The following is an 18,046-nucleotide window of genomic DNA, read 5'->3' as shown; positions in this document are numbered from 1 at the left end:
GCGGTTGTCTCTTGAGCCTCCTACCTGCAGCCAGTCCGAATGCGTTCACTCCTCCTAGCTTCTTGAACAGGAAACGAGTCGTAAAATGGTTTGAAGGGTACAGAGGCATGAACAGCTACAAGCCTGGTTTGTTTTTCAAATTCAATGTTTATTTTTCTATTGAGAAGAGTTCAAAGCTTATTTAAAACCAGCAGTGCGGCTCCCGTTCGTTTCGCAAAGGGCCCAAGCGGACGCTGCCCGAGCCGCCGCGTGCGGCTCCCCGGCAGCGGTCCCAGCGGGCTCTGACCCACCGGCAGCCGCAGGGCGAGCGGCTGGGCTGCGCGTCGGAGGCAGGCGCTGCCGCAGCTCCACACCCTCGGCCTCACCCGGCGGGAGACCAGGGCTCGCGGGCTTTGTCATCCGACCGTAACCCACCCTCTGCCCGTTTCACTGGAAATCTCTTCTCTCCGTGCTGAAATGCAGCACTGAAGGAGAAAGAAGCTATGAGTTGTAGCTCATTTTAAAAAATAATTCTGTTACTATTTCAGGCAAAGAACGTGTAAGGTCAGCTTGTAGTACAGCCACAAGTTTAGTGCTGCAGCATGAATGATTGCTTGTTTATAGAAACAGGCATCTGAAACACGTAATAACCTAAAAGTACACCAAGTTCTTGCTGGCTGTTAAACTCCTCTGTGTTGCTGCACCATAATACACAGGAAAATCCATTAATGCATTAGACTTGCTCACATAATTTGAACAGCCAGCTGCTGTCTTCTGCTGCCATCCCAGGATGGAGGTAACGGTACCACCGGTGTCTTACGTCGGTTCTAGCCGCCTCTTCTTCAGGCTTTGACTTCTCCTGTGGGGGCTGCACTCTGCCAAACAGGGAGAAATGGAAGCTTCTTAAAGCTTTTGTTTTCCTGCTTCTAAAAGTGCTCCTCAATTCTTTTTCTAGCTCTTCCTTGATAAGACCATTGGATGGAAAAAACCATAGTTCTCCTAGCCCACTCTCATGGCATCGGCAGCCAGGTCCAAGAAAAGGGGAAGGTTTCTCCCACTCCAAGTTACTGATCGACCAGTGCTGCTTTCAGGGCTGAGAGCCACCATTCAGACAGAAGGCAGTGGGTTTGCGGTAGCACGTACCTGGGGCGGGGTGGTTGGCACAGCTGCTGTTGCTGACGATGGGAGCAGATGGCTGCAGCTGTGCAAGTCTAGCAGAAGCTTTGTGGTGGTTCATCCTGTGAGGTGTCCTGTTACGAGTAGTCATTTGGTGCCATCCACGGGGTGTTTCAGGTGTCCGGTGGCCAGCTGATGGGTCTGCCATTTTGTGACCCATTATCTTAACATCAGTGGTCTCCAGGGAAATGTCCCAGAGTTCAGGATCATCTAGAATGAATGAAAAGCTGATCAATACAGTATTGTACTACAGGAATGACGGCAGCTCCAGGACCAGCCCGCTCTTTTCCCACATGTGGTGGCCACTACGGAAGTGAAACTGTAAAGCATCTTTTACGTCAGCGCTCAGCAGGGAAACGGCACTGCCGCTCGTGCTCTGGAGTTAGGCAGTGTCCAGGCACCGTGGGGCAGGCGTGACCCAAAGAGCCACCATTACGCTGACACCCCCTGACCCCCACAAATGTTCTGTTTCTGTGCAGTGTCACCTGAGGAAAAGGGCTTACCAAATAGGTATAACAGCTCTCTACTGAAAAGCATGGTGTGATGTCACCCGTAGCGATGGAGGTCATCTCCTTGCCGCTCAAGCAAGGCTTGTATTGTTAAGATCAGGCTCATCCTCCCACTTCCGTTATTCCAGCCTCGTCAGAACTTTTACCTTTACACTGTACTCTGAAGAGCTGATTTAAATGCTAACGATTTAATGCTCCATTGCTCATCACGTTTTGGCTGACCTGCAAAGAACTCCTCTTCTATTGCAAGTTCCTGCTGTGCCGCTGCCGGAGCGCTGTGCTTCACCGGAGGGTGGGGTGTTGCTGGGTGGAGGCAACAGAAAAAGAGATTAATATTAGCAATACAGAAGAACCCTTTTGCTCCTCCTTAACAGAGCATGAGTCTGAAATGATAGGCAGCAGCTGCCACCAAGCACCCTCCTTTTTTTTTTCCCCAGGGCTGGGTATGTTTTGGTAGCAGTAGGTGGAATGGTAAGATTCTGTACCTGACAATGGCTGATAGCAGCAACTGCACCACTTTAAACTGGTTTTTAGCCTGTTTATCCCATCCCCAAGTTCCTGGTTACCACACAGCTGTCCAGATGTCCCCATGACTAGAGAGCAATGTCTTGGCAGCTAATGCAGTATCTGTTTGCCTGCAACCAGCCACCTCGGTGAGGTGCTGCAGCCCCAGCTGGGTGCAGCGTGTTAACGGCGTGGCCAACAGCTGCTGTGCTGCGTGAAGCTTCAGGGTGGCTGGAAAGCTTTAGTGATGCAGCTTGAGAGCTGACACTCCGGCCACCTTAAGAACATGGAGGGGGAAAAGTATGATAATCCTCCTTCCTTTGGCCTCAAAGCTGTGTTGTAGTACCATGCAAAGGCAAATGAAACTGCTCAGGCTGCTGTACCGAGGGTAACAGGCGCCTGCCAGCTGCAATCACTAAAACCATCAGTTTTCAATGCCAAGTCTCACCCTGTCTGCTGCTAGGAGTGATTGCTGGAACCTGATGCTTTTTCTCCATCTGTTCCCGGAACTGTTGCTGGAGCTGCTTTTGTCGCAGTTTCCGCTGGTAAGTGGCGTCACACTCCATAGCTGAGGAGTCTGTGTGCCTGTCCCTCCCCCCAGGTAAGCACAAAGTTAAACAGAATTTCATCAATTACATTCTATAAAGAAAAAAACACGTAAAGAAATAACACCAAGGAAAAGCCACTCAAGTGGCATTTTACAGCATCTTCCAAATCGGGCTGCCCGTGTGTTTTAAAAGGTATGGTAATTTCTCATACAGCTTATACAATAAATTTATAGCAGCAGTCTCACCTGGACCTATCGGGCTGTTTCTGCTCTCCCAGCTCTACCACAGCCTCTGTCAGACCAGGCTTAGGAGTAGATGCCACCTCACAACGTTGTCCGCCCGCCGCGTTCTGCCTTTCCAAACAGCTATTGTATCTTGCTTTCTCTATTTCAGGCTCACAGTCCTGTCTTTTAGCGTTGGCCAAATCTAACTCGGGGGGTATCTGCTAAAGGTAGAAAAGAAAACGTATTCAGAAATTTCCTTCATCGACTTCATGAAATATGCACAGGCTGCTTCTACGCAGCACTGCTGAAAACTCTCGTCTGTTTGCTCTAAGTGGAAGAGTAAGTTAAGAAACTGAAATGCATTTTCAGTACAACAAATCAGTCCGTTAATCACTGAATTCCTGCAACTCTGGAAATGTCAGTTCAATGGTTCAGTGCTTGAGGGCCCACAGCCCGTGTGTCCCCACGCTGTGCGCTCTGCAGGCGAGCACAGTGATGGGTGCAGGATTCTCCAGCTCCTCACAGCCTCCCAGGGCTGCTGCTGAGCCGGTTCGTTTTGCCAGCTCTGTTTTCACACTTGTATTAAAGGGCACGGCAGAGCTTTACTCACCTCTGCAATCCTGAGGTCACTGAGGAAGGCACACCATTCTCTTTTTATCAAAGATGGGGTGGTTTGGCTCTGTGATTTTACAATTTGTGGCAATGCCGCTCACAAAGAGCGGTACCCTGGCAAAGTGGAGATCTGTGCCATCTTTACCTGGCGAGGTGTCACTTTGGCTCTGCTCCTACAGGCTAAGTCAGCTAGACAGACAGAACAGCCTTACAGCTCTGGGCTGGCTAGCAGGTTGGTGAGTCCCGGCACGCTGAAGGCAACTTTACTCTGAAACTCCACGGATCAGCCACTGTAAAAGGCGTCCTTCTTCCTCAAGGAGCAAGGCAGGTTACTGCCTGGAGGCCTGCTGCCCCCAGCCGGCTTCAGTAACAGCCAGGACAACTTTAATGCTATGAAGACTGCTGTGTAACCCCACAGCATACGGCTCTGAAGAACAGGATTACAGTATGGTTGTCGTGGATGAAGAGGTACGTCACAATTTCTTGTCTTTCTCTGGACCAAAGACCTCCACAAGAGGTGTTTCTCCATGGGGTTGGCTACCTCAGAAGGTTCGCTGTTCGACCTTCTGTGAGTGTAAGGCCACTGCACCTCTTTGCTTGCAGACTGAAACCTAAGGAGGTAAGGAGTCTGAAAACCAAAGCAAGATGTAACATGGCTTCTTGTTGTTTGGGAAGGACAAGAACCATAGTTCTGACATGGAAAATAAGTGTTCAAGTACACATCAGTTATATGTGCTAATTCTTCATACGTTCAAGTGCCGGTAGTATCGTGTCAGGTATTTAAAACCACTTGGGGTGCAGATCTGCCTAATGGTATTCCTCATCCTCCAGCAGCCAAGTCCCATCTATCCTGCTCTCGCAATTCAGTCGCAAAATTCAGGTAGTGCCACACTTTAAAGTCAAGCAGAGGACATCTGCAGGGCCATTTGGACATTCTTCATGTAGCAAAACAAAATAGTGTTACCTGTTTTGCTGTCCTCTGGTAAAACTTTGCAGTGACTGGGAACAGCTAACAGTTGCTGCGGGCCCAGTCTAAACAGTTTGGTTCTGCCTTTCTATCATAGACACATCCAGTATTTTGCAGTGGTGTTCTGGGAAGGATCCAATTTGGTTTACTGAAAGCTGAAACCACCTTTAGAAATCACCTTTGCTCGACACCTCAGCACAAAAACTCTGGTACAGGATAACTACCTGTTAACTATTCTAACAAGAACAACGAGGGGTGAAATACAGGCACACTGTAATTTTGTTACAAGGACCACGCTGAGTGTATTTTCTGTCTAGCTGTGATGTGCGTTAGGCCTAGCAGGGTTTGAATACCAGTTAGTAACTACCAGTGCATACATTGACATTGTTACTGCATGGATTTTTCTTAAAATTAAGTGAAAGTTCCAACTACAACAAGCAGCTTTGGTATGTGACCCACCTGGTATTCTTTCTAGGATATCCTGAGCTATGCTTGTTAAAAACTTTATTTGAAGGAGTAAGCCTTTCTCATAGAAAAACTTCCTATTTTCTGCCAGCGCTCCCTAAAGTCTAAAGAACACTCCTTCTTCCTGCTGCTCACTGGCTGACACACAGGCTGTCAGCTTGAGAGACTTCAGGACTAAATGAAATGGTCCTGATTTTGCAGGAATGCACAGAGGAGCGAGCTGTACCTGCTTCAGGGTAGGTTACACAGATTACAGATGTACTGCCTGCCCTGCCTGCAGCCTCGGGTTTCATCACCTATTGCAGCAATTGAAAATTGCGTCACGGTGCGTAGTTATTTACCATCCTTTTTTTTTTTTCCCTGAAAAAGTCCAGTAATGAGAGGAATATGACAAGTAAGTTTGATTGTTAAAATTCATAACAGTAAACTGGATTGTGCTACCACTGACAACGCGAACAAACTGAGAGATGTGTTCTGGTTTTTGCCTTATACAAGGCAAAAGCACACAGTAAAGAAATACGCACGGAAGCTGGACAGACTCTGCTTTCCCAAGGACTTCCATTTCTTCAATGTGGTAAATATGTGACTCAACAGTAGTATCACTGCTGATACACATTTAAAGCAGAAGTGGATAGATGAGAGCCATGAACTGAGTTGCTGCAACTGACAAAGCTTAAACAGGCTTAAGAACTGCAGCACGTTGGAGAAAATGGCATCTAGAACAAGCTCGTTTAAACAGCTCAGTGTTCCCTGTGGTAACACTTCACCTGCTATGGACAAATGTCGGCGTTACTGGCATTGAACAGAGAGACTTAGACCATGTGGCCATAAATGTTACATGAGATCTTGAGTAGGATACTGTTTCTTCACCATAGTCACCTTGCCTACTGCAAATAGTCAAAATTTAGAGTAGTTGTGGTAAAATGTCGGGGAAGAACCCTGCAACAAAAAGTTCACCCAAACTAGGAGGCAAAGGCTATTGGTCTCTTAGCTGGAAACAATCAGTGATGAGATGCATTGATATAATTATTTATAATCTTTTAAATATGAAGGACCAGGAGCACCGGACATCTTGCAGTCCCTGCTCTAACGACCCATGTACCGCACCTGACGTGGAAGCTTATTCACGGCTCGTAGGTAGTCTTTGTCTAGGATGCAGTTCCCAAGAGCATTCCCAAAGCACCTGAGAAATGAGAGAGCTCACTGTGACTGAAAATAACACTCAATGCTCACTTAACTTCTGAAAATGTACAAGTACTGATCTTCACTTACTTGAGTGCCCTCTTCAGCCCATCCGTTACTGCCTCCTTTCTTGCCTTTTCTAGGGACAAGGCCTTAGACTTCAGGCCTTCACTGACTCCATACCCCACATCTTCATGGTATGACCCATCCTGCAGTAAAATTAAAAAAATAGTAAGCATAAGGAAATTTCTGCACATACAGCACTTCTTGTTAAATGCTGTGCTTTCCTAAGCCTGATTACGTGCTCTTCGCTGGTTGTTCTACATCAAGGTCAATGCTCTGGACACCACCAGGTTCTCCGGTGTAATACAGCGCTCAAGAACCACAGTCTGACCTATGCATGAACTGCACAGCTTCAGGCACTTGCTCAATTATAGACAGAGCAAGCAAGAAAATCCACTCACCTTAAGCTGAACTTTCACAAATGCACAGACCCCCACATAGAACCTGCCGTTGTTGAGGTCCACAAAGTCTGAGGGAGAGAAAAGTAACATCCTAAATAATACAAAAGACTCGCTGCTCCAAATGTAGATCTTATTTCGTCCTTTGAGGACATTCATAGATCCCAAACACCCTTGCAGAATGTGCCCAAGATACTGTATCACCTTCTATTAAATGGAGCATGACTTACAAAAGATTAACTGTAGCTAGTTATGAGAGAATGTTGACTTGCATATATGCTCTGGGCATGTTATGTGATTCTTTCTGGTTACCTGCCAAACACTCACACCCTGCTGCTACCTGTATAAACTTAAACATACAAAAGAAGGAAGAGTTGTAAATATTACTTCTCATTCAGCTACATATCCTAAATATTCAAAGCATAATATATTTTCCAGCTGGAAGGAAAGATTTAAAGTATCAATTCATAAAAACAGCAATGGTAAAGAAACTCTGTTGTCTATAAAAGTAATTTATTTCCTACTATATACGTCAAGTCTCCAGTTTGTAAAATTTTGCACAATTTTTTACCCACGACAGAGTGCCTGAAGAGCTTAACAGGCTGCAATACAACTTTCAAGCCAGAATCTCTAATCTACCTAATTTTACATCGAAAGCAACGCTATATAATATACATAGGGCACTCTAGTTAGCAGTCTTGCAAGCCTGATAGAAACATGATGTGTCTCAACGAAACATCTTGAAATGTAAGCAACTGTACTCTGGGGTCCAAAAGTTCTTCAGTACCCATCTGGTCTATTTGTTCAATTGTTTTGTAAACCTGCCGGAGATGCAAGCCCTTTTTCTACCCAGGAATTTAAAACAAAACATAACATAATCCTCTGTCTCTGAATTGCTAAGGAATGACTTGTTATGGCATTATCTGAAAAAGATAGAAGTTTGAAGGATGTCAGTCCTTTCTTGATGGAAAATGGGAAAAAAAAAAGGTGGTACAGAATAGGTAGAAACCCATGATGTTACTTGTTTCATCTCTAGAACCTACCAGCCTGAATTAAGAAAAGATTTCTGAAGGTGGGGGGGAAGGAAAGAGGTATATTTACACAGCTGCTTTGAGCTATTTCACTCTAAGCATAGCAGATCTGCAAGCAAGGACAACACTCCTTTGGTAAGTACTATTTCAGCTATTGAGACGAAGAAGCTTAAGCTTTAAGATCACCTGAATACTGTTTTCTAGAAGACAAATTTTTCCAAAGTTTTCTACTGTAAAAGTCTCAGAACCAGGTATTGGCTAGAAGAGGAATTTGCAGAAAAAGATGGGTCCCTAAAGATTACAGGAAAATTAACTGAGATCTTAACTTCTTAGAACATACAAATTACAGGTGAGTCTGAAAGTTGGCTCAGGGCTGCTGGCTGTGAAATCGTTTAATTGTAATTACTCTTGACTGAGTGTTCCCATGGAGATCAGAAAACTTCATTAGAATAACTCAAGAATACACTTAGAATAATGACTATGACATATTCAGTGCAAGACATTAAAAGAAAACAAACTCCATTATTATTCCATTTCTCTCATTCTTACCAACTGCTAAGACACCTGGAAATTCCAGATGCCTTTCCCCAGGTTCTTTGAAGTGATGAAGTTCTAGGACAGGTACCCTGGTCCCCATCCGAGAGTTTTCCTTCAGGGCCTCACAGTGAAACAAGCAGACTTCTTTCTCCTCAAGAGATACTTACCAATGTTCTGCTGAGTGACTGAATGAGCCCAGCCATTGAAGCCAAACATCTCGTTGGCCAGACTGATGACCTTGTGACCCTCAATGTAACAGACCTGAAAAGAAAAGCATACATACATAAATATATATATAAAAGCACATACACATGTGCACACATACATACATGCTTTATTTTAAAGAGGGATTACACATGTCATCTTACAGTGAGGACACCCAGTTAAGTATAAGGTCAGACAATGTGAATAAAAGGATGATGGCACAGCTTTAGGTTCACCTTATTCCCAGCTGTGATGAGTGGTTAATATGACAACAAACATGGCTTAATCAAGGGAAGGCAGAGCTAGCAGGCACTAAAGAGGGTAAAATGGAGCCAATGTTGTATAATTCCATGTTATATATATTCAATTTCTGGGAAAAAATAAGAAAAATATCTCACTGTTTCACAAGTAGGTAAATAGTCCCTTGCAAAGGATGAAGCATTGAAAAGTTAAGTGTTTTTTTTTTAATTATGAAAGGAACCTGTGGCTCAGTAAAAGCCAGAATTTATGCTATGCTGACTTTGCTTTCATATCTGCGTATTAAACTGCTAGTGGGAAACTAACTTCAAAAATATAAGATTATTGTAACATTTTTACCCTAGTTTTCCTGGAAAAAAGATGCGAGTTGAAACATCTGTGCATGTTTGTTCATACCTTTTGTCCTCCTCCAGCTTGCCGACTGCTGATATACTCTGGACCCAGTCTCTGACGAAGAGCATGCTGGATAGCTTGATATTCACTTGCTGTGTATTGATACTTGACAAAAACAAGGTAAGACAAATCTTCTCACTCTCCCTGTTTTAGCTTCCCCTCCTCTTCTAATATCACTTCTTTATCCCATTTAAAGATACATTTTTAGAATCAGGATGTGAAAGACAAGGAAAGACTTCAGGGTGTGTGTGTGCATTACGCTTGTGCATTTCATTGTTTTTTCTCTTACTCTTCAAGTATGTGTATACAAGCATTGATTATTGAGCTGTAGCAAGTCTTTTTCATTTCTCGTAACCACCACCAGCATTAGAAAAAGTGAGATGAGTCAGGCCTGTTAGTATTCTAGCAAAATCTTGATCCAGTCATAGTCCTAGTCAAGGTTGCCAGGAACACACATCTAAGCTTATATTTTACTTCTCAAAAATAACACATAATATCTCTGTGACCAACAAGAAAAGCGTATTTAAAAACTCCAACAAAACCAAAGTTTAACCTTTCTCTACTGCCACACACCATCAGGACAGGGAGGATAGCAGCTCAGGCGAGCAATCAAAATTGGAATTTCTTGAGGACAGTTCAGCAATTTCCCCTCACGCAGGGAAGGTCCTTTAGAGAACTCCAACATCAGTGGTATCATTAGAGAACACCAGCATCACCGTAGGCCTAAAATGGTGTAACTTTTGCTCCTTGTCTTGGTAAAAATACAATTTGCAATTAAAGGTTAGAGAAGCCTAAATACATATTTAATGAGTCAAGCACTAAAAAGCTTGTGTTACTGTGCTCTGATGTGGGACAGAATGGAGATTTCACCACCTAAATCGTAGTATTATGTACGCATGCATTGGCTGCTCTATCACTCGGCAGGACGCAGAATTCGATAGAGTGTGTGCCATACAAGTTCCAACGCCTGCCAAACCTCTCTAATTTGTATTTGGTTCTGTTTTAACTGAAAGGAATAACTTTGTCTTTTTCTGGCACTAGAATGCAAGCCTGTAACCAAAAGACATAAGGAAAACGGAAAGCGTACGTGCCTATGCCATATTCAGCAACTGTGTATAAATGCCTGTCATGGAGCAGAGAATTCACCACCAACAGGTCTGTTCAGTCCAGATACGGTTTGCCTCTTCCCAATTTATTTTTAATTTTTTTTTTTAATTTATTCTTTAACAGCTGAGGGAAAGTAATTGACTTTCCTGAACCAGTACTGAGAATGTGTGTAAGCATGATCCAGGCCATCTGGGAATAAGAGAAAGTAAAATGAGCCCCATTCTTAAGGAATAAAATTAAAAACCTTTTGTGAAGAATCCAGAGCAACTTATGATAACTCGAGTCATGCCCAGGCTATCATGGAGGAAAATTTAATGTACAATTAGGTATAGCATAGCTAGGGTAATGGATATGACTCCGGCCTTATTGTGTCCAACTTTAAAATGAGTAAATACGCAGAGCAGATTTCCAGAAGCGCAAGCAAAACTCTTCTGCTTCCCTTGCAGGCAAAAGGAACTGACCTGTCCGAAGCAACCAACTGAACTGCTAGTGCTGGAACTATTGCTGCTGATGAGGCTTTCACTGTCTTTCCTTTGACTTTCAGGCATCCCTAAAAATAAGAGAAAATACAAACACTGAAGATAACAGAACTAACAGTTTGTATGAAGACATGTCAAAAAGCTGTTGAAGTCCACTGCCCTGTGAATATAACAATATTCTCTCACAGATGCGGTGGACGTTGCAGTACTGTTATACCTATCATTCCATGAAACTGCTGCAGCCCCGGTTGGAAATTTGTTTTCTGATGTTGTTTCAGAAGTCAAAGCTTTTCTTCTTAAATACATTATATTACTTAGGCAGAAATGGCTAGTTTTGATCTAGAAGCAGACGTACTGTTCTGGTCTTCCATAAAACCAGCAAAGCTCAGCCTAAATTAAATTAAATCAGTGAAACAAATATTTTATTTAAAGAAAAAATAAATTATCCTTGCTAGTAAAAAAAGATAATTAATAATTCAACAGCATCTGGATCCGGCATCAGTTCAGAGACCAGAACAAAAAATTAATAATGTCTTGAGTCCTTATTCTAAATACTAAATTGGTAACAAATGATATCTCTTTTTTTTCCGTTTTAAGTAAATGTGAATTTATTGTACCATTCTAGGTAAGGAAAACCAAAATAATTCCCTCTTTCAGATTTTTCAGCACTGTCTTCCTAGATTACTTTCAATACCCATTAATACTTAGGCTCTGATAAAAGGCAGAGGCAACTTCCTAAAATTTTACGTGTCTATACCCTGACTTGTCAGTCTTTATTTTAAATTGCTGTGGTGCTACTCATGCTGTCTTGTGTTACGACGGTATCACACCAACTACACAGAGCTGAAAATCCTACAGAAGCTGCAAGACTTTTAAGAAGTTGTATCGATAATTCAGCAGATGGCACCCTCTTCCAAGCCAGGATCCAACCACCCGGCACTGCCTTACCACTCCACCCTGGTGCTGGAGCAGTGGTCTTGCTGAGAGCTTACCCAGCCGGGGTGCAACGGAGCTGCAGCAGCGCTTCTATACGAGCCTAGAGAGACAACCTTTTGCTGTATTTGCACAAAGGCCAAGTACAACTCGTAGTCTATCACTAAGGCTTTTGCCTGCAATACAAATATAAGACAAATCAATACGCATAAGAGACAGCTGGAGATGTCAAAACAGTTTGAGAAAGTCTAAAATCCTGAGTAGATAGCATTATATGTCAGTCAGTCGGAACCTGGCTAGTATTATGTTTTGCTAATGTACTCCAGGTTCGGCACTTTTAAAACAAGTTGTTTTTCTAGTGTCTAAACAAGGAAGCCAAAGTTTACTGAGAACTTGGCAAACAGTCTTCAGGAGGAGGATACTGGTTGTTTCCTTGGCAAGTATGAGCACTGGTAATTATGCCAGGTGGAGCTAAAATTCTCCTTCATTTTTTTGGCTATAATTATTCACCTTTGGTCCAAAAGTTGCATAAATGTACAGTGTTTATGCATTTGAATGTGTTCCAATCAAAAGTTAGCTGCAATTTGTGGTACATACATCTAGTTTTGGAAGAGAACAAATAGAAATTAATATTACCAGGAAAAACACTCAGGAGTTAAGCAGGATATTTCCCCTGCTAAGCAAACAGTGAGGGAGACAATTAGAGAGAAGAAAATAGTATGTGTGGTGAGTGGCAGAGGGAATCATAGTTTGAACACTGCTACTATTTTTTTATAACTGCAAGAGTAACCTCAATCAGATCTTAATTGTTATAAAAGCCCTTGGGGAAAAAACCAATGCACAAAATGTGTGCATTTGCCTACATAACCCTATTACCAGTTTGCCACAAACCTTTATGCACAGTAGGTGGGTGGCATTTTGAAGCAAAATTGCTTTAACTGAAACCAGTAGTAAGTCTTTTCAGTTTTCACACGGCGCGCACCATTATCGGCCTAACTTCTCTGAAGAGACACACCTTTAATGAAGCTCTGAATAAGACAGGGAAATTGAGTCTGAATGAGAACGGGGAAGTACAGAATTCTGCTGAAAACACCTTCACGTCATACGGTTTTAATCCATCAGACCAGATGCTGCTAGAGAATACCAGCGATATACTTCTTTGCAATAAACCGTTTAAAAACATGTCAGTGGTTTGTATTTGAACTACGCATTACTCCTTCTCTGGAGATATTCCAGACCCGCCTGGACAAGGTCCTGTGCAGCCTGCTCTGGGTGACCCTGCTTCGGCAGGGGGGTTGGACTGGGTGACCCACAGAGGTCCCTTCCAACCCCTACTATTCTGTGATTCTGTGATTCTGTGATTACTCTGCAGCTTGTGTGAGGGAGACAGATGATGCCAGCTCAGTTTCAGGCTTTGCCTGTAGGAACAGTTCGCTTCAGCCGTGAGCCCTGTTTAAACCAAACGTTCTAGCAGAGCAACGCGGTGGCTCTTTCAGCCAGTGCGGCGCAGCCCAGCCAAGCCCTACGTCTCCAAGCAATTGTCTGAGCATTTCAAAGTGACAGAAATTCAATTTCAAAATTATTAGAGTAGGAGTTCGGAAGAGAGAAAAGTTAATTCTGCAGATTGAGTTATAAATCTCCCTCAGCACCGGAGCCAGGAGCTTGGGCAGGCAAGGCGCTTCCATTCCTCAGTAGCATATTATTTCCTCACGCTCCCTCTCCCCGCAATGTTTTAACTCGCATGAAACATTAATACTGAAGTAGATAACAAGCTCTTGACTAGACTACAAAAGAGCCTCAAACACCCTCCAGGGCCAGGACAGTGCTAGGATACTGCCTGACTCATACACCGGTGTTCAAAAGCTGTATTTTCAGACCATCTTGAAATACTAAAAATTCAAGTTCAAATATACTTGCTCCGTACACAGGATGATAAAAGCAGTTTACCATCAGTTTAAAGACACCTAGGAATTATAATTTATTACCCTTGTGATTGTGACCATTATTTATTATTTACAGGGAATTATCTTCAGTTTAGCTGGTGACGTTTTCACAAAGTTTCCTTACCACTGAGAAAAAGCACACACAAGACTACAGGTCTTGTGCTGTGCTCCAAAACACTACCTTGATAGACCAGAACAGGCAAAGAATCTTAACAGCTTTTACTACTACCATATTTTGATCTTTTTTTTTTTTAAAAAAAAAAGTCAATAACACAAAAGCCTGAAATCTGAACGTATTAGGTACGCAGTCAGAAAAATAGCTGTTTTGGGAAAGTGGATATGAAATACTAATTTTCAACAGCACTCTAGAGGTAGATACCTATTTGTATGGCGACAGTGAACCAAGCAGCTGCTGAGAAAAATCTGGGTGTGTACACAAATGCTAATGTAGGAAATAAACCAATCTTCTAGAACAGATAATCCTGAATTTAATCTGTTCAAGTACAACTACTATGCAGGTTACGACAGCAAGACCTTCATCTTCCATGATAGTATGCACATAACTTCTAATTTTCTAAATTAACACACACTCACACACCTTTCTACCCTACTGCTCATTACCCCAAAAAGAGATTTTGGCCCTCAATCACCTCTTTTCCTATCAGTTCCCCTCTGTCTTGAAAACTGGGTTTCTGAACCATGCACTGTGCCTTAATGCTGTGCTAGGAGTGCCAGCTCCCAGTTCCCATCACATGTAAGGTAGAAGCAGCAGCTTTGCATCACTCTGAAATGGTTAGCATACCATGAATTGTGAGTGCCACAACATGCGAAACGCTCAGCTAGAACTTGGCTGTTTCAAGAAATTAATTGCAGCATCATACAATCTAAGATATGACTTTAACATAGACTCTGAACTTTTAAAGGGCTTTTCATTCAACCTCATGCTTCCCTAGATGGTGAGTTTCCCTCACAGTGAAGCTTTGGTTTGCTGAGTCAAAATCTTTTAACATTCTTTCAATAAATGTAATTCCACTGAGCCAACCGAGAGCAAACAGCTATGCATGTAGAAACGAGTGATTTAGCAAGCACTAAAGGTAACACCACATATTTAACCTCAGGTTCATATTGCTCTAAGAAAACATACAGAAAACTTTAAAAGTTTAATATTTTTGTGGAGCATTCTCTCCTCTGGGAACTCCAAACTATAAGTTGATTAACCTGTTACGCAAATGCCTCTTTACCTAACACTGAGCTGAGGTGTACATATTTCAAGAGCAACGGGGCAGATGTTCCTAATCAAGACAGGCCTGTGCTGTGGCACAGCTTAAAAAGTGTGGAAAACAGATGACGAAATTACTGGGGAAAAACTGTGTACAACATAACTCTTCAGTTTTGACTTCTGATAAGATCTCTAGGCAAACAACCTCGATGACTTGAGAAAAGTGAGGTAATGTTCTGTTAACTTCAACAGAAGAAAAAGATAATCAGTGTTTTATAGGTTAAACAATGAAAGGCACGGGGGAGGTCATGAGACTGGATCTCTATTGCAGACTAAAGGCGGCCTCTGATGCTTACCGTGATACCATATCAATGCATCTTATTGGTACTGACTGAGGCCACATTCTGGAGTAAAACCACCCCACAAAGAGCATAAAAAGGTGTATAACACAGAAAGCTCGAGCTATCTGCAGTAGTTTAAAAATATTCGCTTTCAAGGCATATGAACACCACCAACGATTCCTCCTCAGTTACAGCGTATCTGACATACCTTCACACAGTCCCCCTTCTCAGTGGAATTTACGTGTGCGGCTCCAAACGCAAAATGTAACCCTTAGATTTATCAGGCAGTACTATGTTTACTCTAGGTATGTCTAGGATGATACCTTCCCTGCACAAAACGTTCTGGTTACTCTTTTTACCGATCACCATTTTAATGAACGCAGTGTAAAGCTCGCTCTTAGCTTTACACAAGCTCAGCAGAGTAACAAAGCGCACTAGTGGGGGACTGTTTCTATGTAGAATGTTCGAATGCATCCAACATCTGAAGTAAAGCCTGTTTATCTGGTCAGCTTCTGCACTTTTGGAACACGGGATGAATGAGAAACTCATCTCCTTATTAATTACGCTGAGTTTTCTGTCATAACAGCCTTTATACACTTGTCATCAATTCAGCGAACTATATCTATTGAAAGTTGTTTTAGGGTCCTACTTCCCCAGCAATCACAAATCTAATTCCAGTCCAAATGGGTTAGTTTACACGTGCTGCTCTGTTTCAGACTGCAAATTTTTCAAATTTTGCTGGCTATTCCTCCAAACGTGTTCTTTAATAGCAGTGTTATGTGTAAATTAGTTCTCTATTTTGTTTACTGTATTAAAATTCACCACCCATTGTCACTTTTGCCTTACAAAGGGTCCACAAAGTTTCATTAGTTAAAAACGCATCAACAGAACCTTATGAAACAGATCATTCCAAACATTCTAAATTTGAAATACATTTGCTTTCTAATACTATAAATCCTACTTAATTTCTCACATTATTTCTTTGCATTAACCCACAAGTCTGTACTGAAAATGTTTCATTAAAGGGATTAACCGGTGCTCCTTCACAAATAATCTTTCAATGGTGCTATAAAAAAAAATCCCCATGACAACAAACAATGAGCTAGGTTTGTAGTAAGAGGTGCTCTGTTTTACTGCACTAAGGGACAGAACTGAAGCAAAAGAGAAACAATTTGTTTGGCACAGGAGCTCTTTTCCAGGTGTGAAACAGTAACACCTCACAGTTACAAAACCAAAAAGTGGACAATCCCTTCTCCACAACTAGTTTCACATTTACAAAGAGGGAGTAAATAAAAGAGCTTGTTCTAGAGACCAGAGCTGGCAGAAGTATTGCTCAAATATCGTAAATTATTTATGTGGGTACTCTTTTCTAAAAGCCTGTCAGGCTGATTTATAAGCACATCATTTATGCATAAGCCACTTTAGTCATTGCGAGGAAAAGAGAGCAGGCTTTTTAACTTGAGAGTAAAGGTTTGGGACTTAAAGGGAAAAGTAATCCGTCCAGTTGTAATGGTAGAAAGCCTGTAGTTTTGACAAATGCAACTGCTGGACAAGAAACTAATCCAGGCTGGAATCTAAACCATCTGAACTCTGTAAGAGCTGCGGGAGATCTGTCGAACTGCAGATCATAAAAAACCTTGTGGTTACAGGCACAGGTGACAATTCTGGCAGCAAGGCCATATTAAGCTGACACAGTAGTTAAGTTACCACTAAAAATCTAAAACTCTCAAGCTCTCTGCTTTGCTCCAGGCTGACACTCTTTATTTTTAAATGGAAAATTATGCACATTTGAAACTGACAGAATACCTCAGGCATGGGCAAGCCTGTATCTACTTTGATCCTTCTGTCTTAAACAGCAATGTGAAGTATCCCTTCTTTGGGATACTTTAGGTTTGACAGCAGGGCTTGTACGTTACAGCACGCACTTACCTGCACTATATTACTCTTCAGTAATTAATTTAAAACTGATTCGGTGCTTCTACAGTCCAGCAGGGGGTTCAGGTTACCGGGACCTCGATGTATGTCAGCTGTTGTGATTATGAGAGGTCTGAATTACTGTATTTATTGCAACAAGATATTAATTTAACTAGTGAGAAGTTGTATGTCAATAACTAACCGTGTCGTTCCTTACAGATCTCTCCAATTTACCGTGACCTCTCACTTCGGCGTCCCCGGGGAAGAACGGCTCCGGAGGTCAGTGCCGGTTTTGGCTGCTCGCACCGTGAAATCCCAAGGAGCAGAGCTAAGCCCGATTCCCGAGCAGGGCCCTCGCTCCGCCTGCCCGGCTGACGGCAGGGCTCGGTCACAGCAGGCTGGCAGTCCCCTGAGGAAGCAGCGTTCACCGGGGGAACCGCAGCCTGCCCACCCGTGTGCCCTGGCGGCGGCGGGGCCGAGCTCTGAGGGAGCCGCCAGGCCCCGGGGGCGGGTTTCCACCCGAGGAGAGCCGCGGGCCGGGCCGGCAGCAGGCCCGAGGGGCCACCGGGCGGGAGGCGGTCCCCCCCCCACCAGGCGTTGCCCCGCCGCCGCCAACGGCCTCCCCGCCGTGTGGGGCCCTGAGGAAGCACCCGCCCCCCGCACGCCCGGGGGGTCCCGAGGGAGCGCCCGGCTGCGGCCCCGCCGCCGCCAGGAGAGGGGGGAAGCGGGGAGCGGCTCCCGCTGGCCGCGGTACCTGGGCCGAGGGGCCGCCTCCCTCCTCCCGCGGCAGCTCGCACTTCCCGCCCGGGGAGGGCCGCCTCGCTACGGCAAGGGAGAGGAGTCAAACTTCCCACGGCCGCGCTGACGCGGCGCCGGGGCTGCCGGAGGCCCCGCCCAGGCCCGGGGGAGGAGGCGGGGCAGGAGGCGGGGCGGTGCCCGGGGCAGCCCGCCCCCGGGGGGGGGGGGAGGGAGAGGGAAACCCGGCTCGTGAGCGCGCGCCGTGGGCGGGGCGCCGCGCGGCCGTCGAAGGGCGGGGCTGCGGGGCGTCGGGCTTTTGCGG

General features: G+C 44.1%; 1 protein-coding gene across 8 annotated transcripts; it reads right to left on the bottom strand.

The window, feature by feature from the left end:
* Window positions 1-181: 181 nt before the first annotated feature.
* RAD52 (RAD52 DNA repair protein) lies at window positions 182-17,813 on the bottom strand. Of its 8 annotated transcripts, XM_075428837.1 has the most exons (15): window positions 17,741-17,813; window positions 17,189-17,395; window positions 17,002-17,099; window positions 11,629-11,745; window positions 10,619-10,707; window positions 9,054-9,155; window positions 8,363-8,456; window positions 6,631-6,698; window positions 6,257-6,375; window positions 6,092-6,167; window positions 2,962-3,161; window positions 2,617-2,759; window positions 1,887-1,967; window positions 1,123-1,365; window positions 182-854 (listed from the first exon to the last, which is right to left on the bottom strand). In XM_075428837.1, exons 5-15 carry the CDS (start codon window positions 10,703-10,705, stop codon window positions 796-798), a joined length of 1,272 nt encoding a protein of 423 aa, XP_075284952.1. In that variant the 5' UTR covers window positions 10,706-10,707; window positions 11,629-11,745; window positions 17,002-17,099; window positions 17,189-17,395; window positions 17,741-17,813; the 3' UTR covers window positions 182-795. The 8 variants fall into 8 exon arrangements, with proteins under 8 accessions (XP_075284952.1, XP_075284957.1, XP_075284956.1 ...); XM_075428842.1 differs by lacking the exon at window positions 17,741-17,813 and having other exon boundaries at window positions 2,617-2,753; window positions 17,189-17,553; XM_075428841.1 differs by lacking the exon at window positions 17,741-17,813 and having other exon boundaries at window positions 2,962-3,158; window positions 17,189-17,553.
* Window positions 17,814-18,046: the final 233 nt, after the last annotated feature.

The sequence above is a fragment of the Opisthocomus hoazin genome, chromosome 8 (assembly GCF_030867145.1).
Source record: "Opisthocomus hoazin isolate bOpiHoa1 chromosome 8, bOpiHoa1.hap1, whole genome shotgun sequence".
NCBI lineage: Eukaryota > Metazoa > Chordata > Aves > Opisthocomiformes > Opisthocomidae > Opisthocomus > Opisthocomus hoazin.
Note: the sequence above shows the minus strand (reverse complement) of the source record. Positions and strands in the feature narration are given on the sequence as shown.

Excerpts from the sequence above, each read along its gene's own strand:
- RAD52 (XM_075428837.1), bottom strand. The coding sequence starts at position 10,705 with ATGCCTGAAAGTCAAAGGAAAGACAGTGAAAGCCTCATCAGCAGCAAT. Across the intron at positions 8,457-9,053 it reads AAGCTGGAGGAGGACAAAAG|GTCTGTTACATTGAGGGTCA; the intron begins GTATGAACAAAC and ends TTTTCTTTTCAG. Across the intron at positions 6,699-8,362 it reads AGTCACTCAGCAGAACATTG|ACTTTGTGGACCTCAACAAC; the intron begins GTAAGTATCTCT and ends TCTCTCCCTCAG.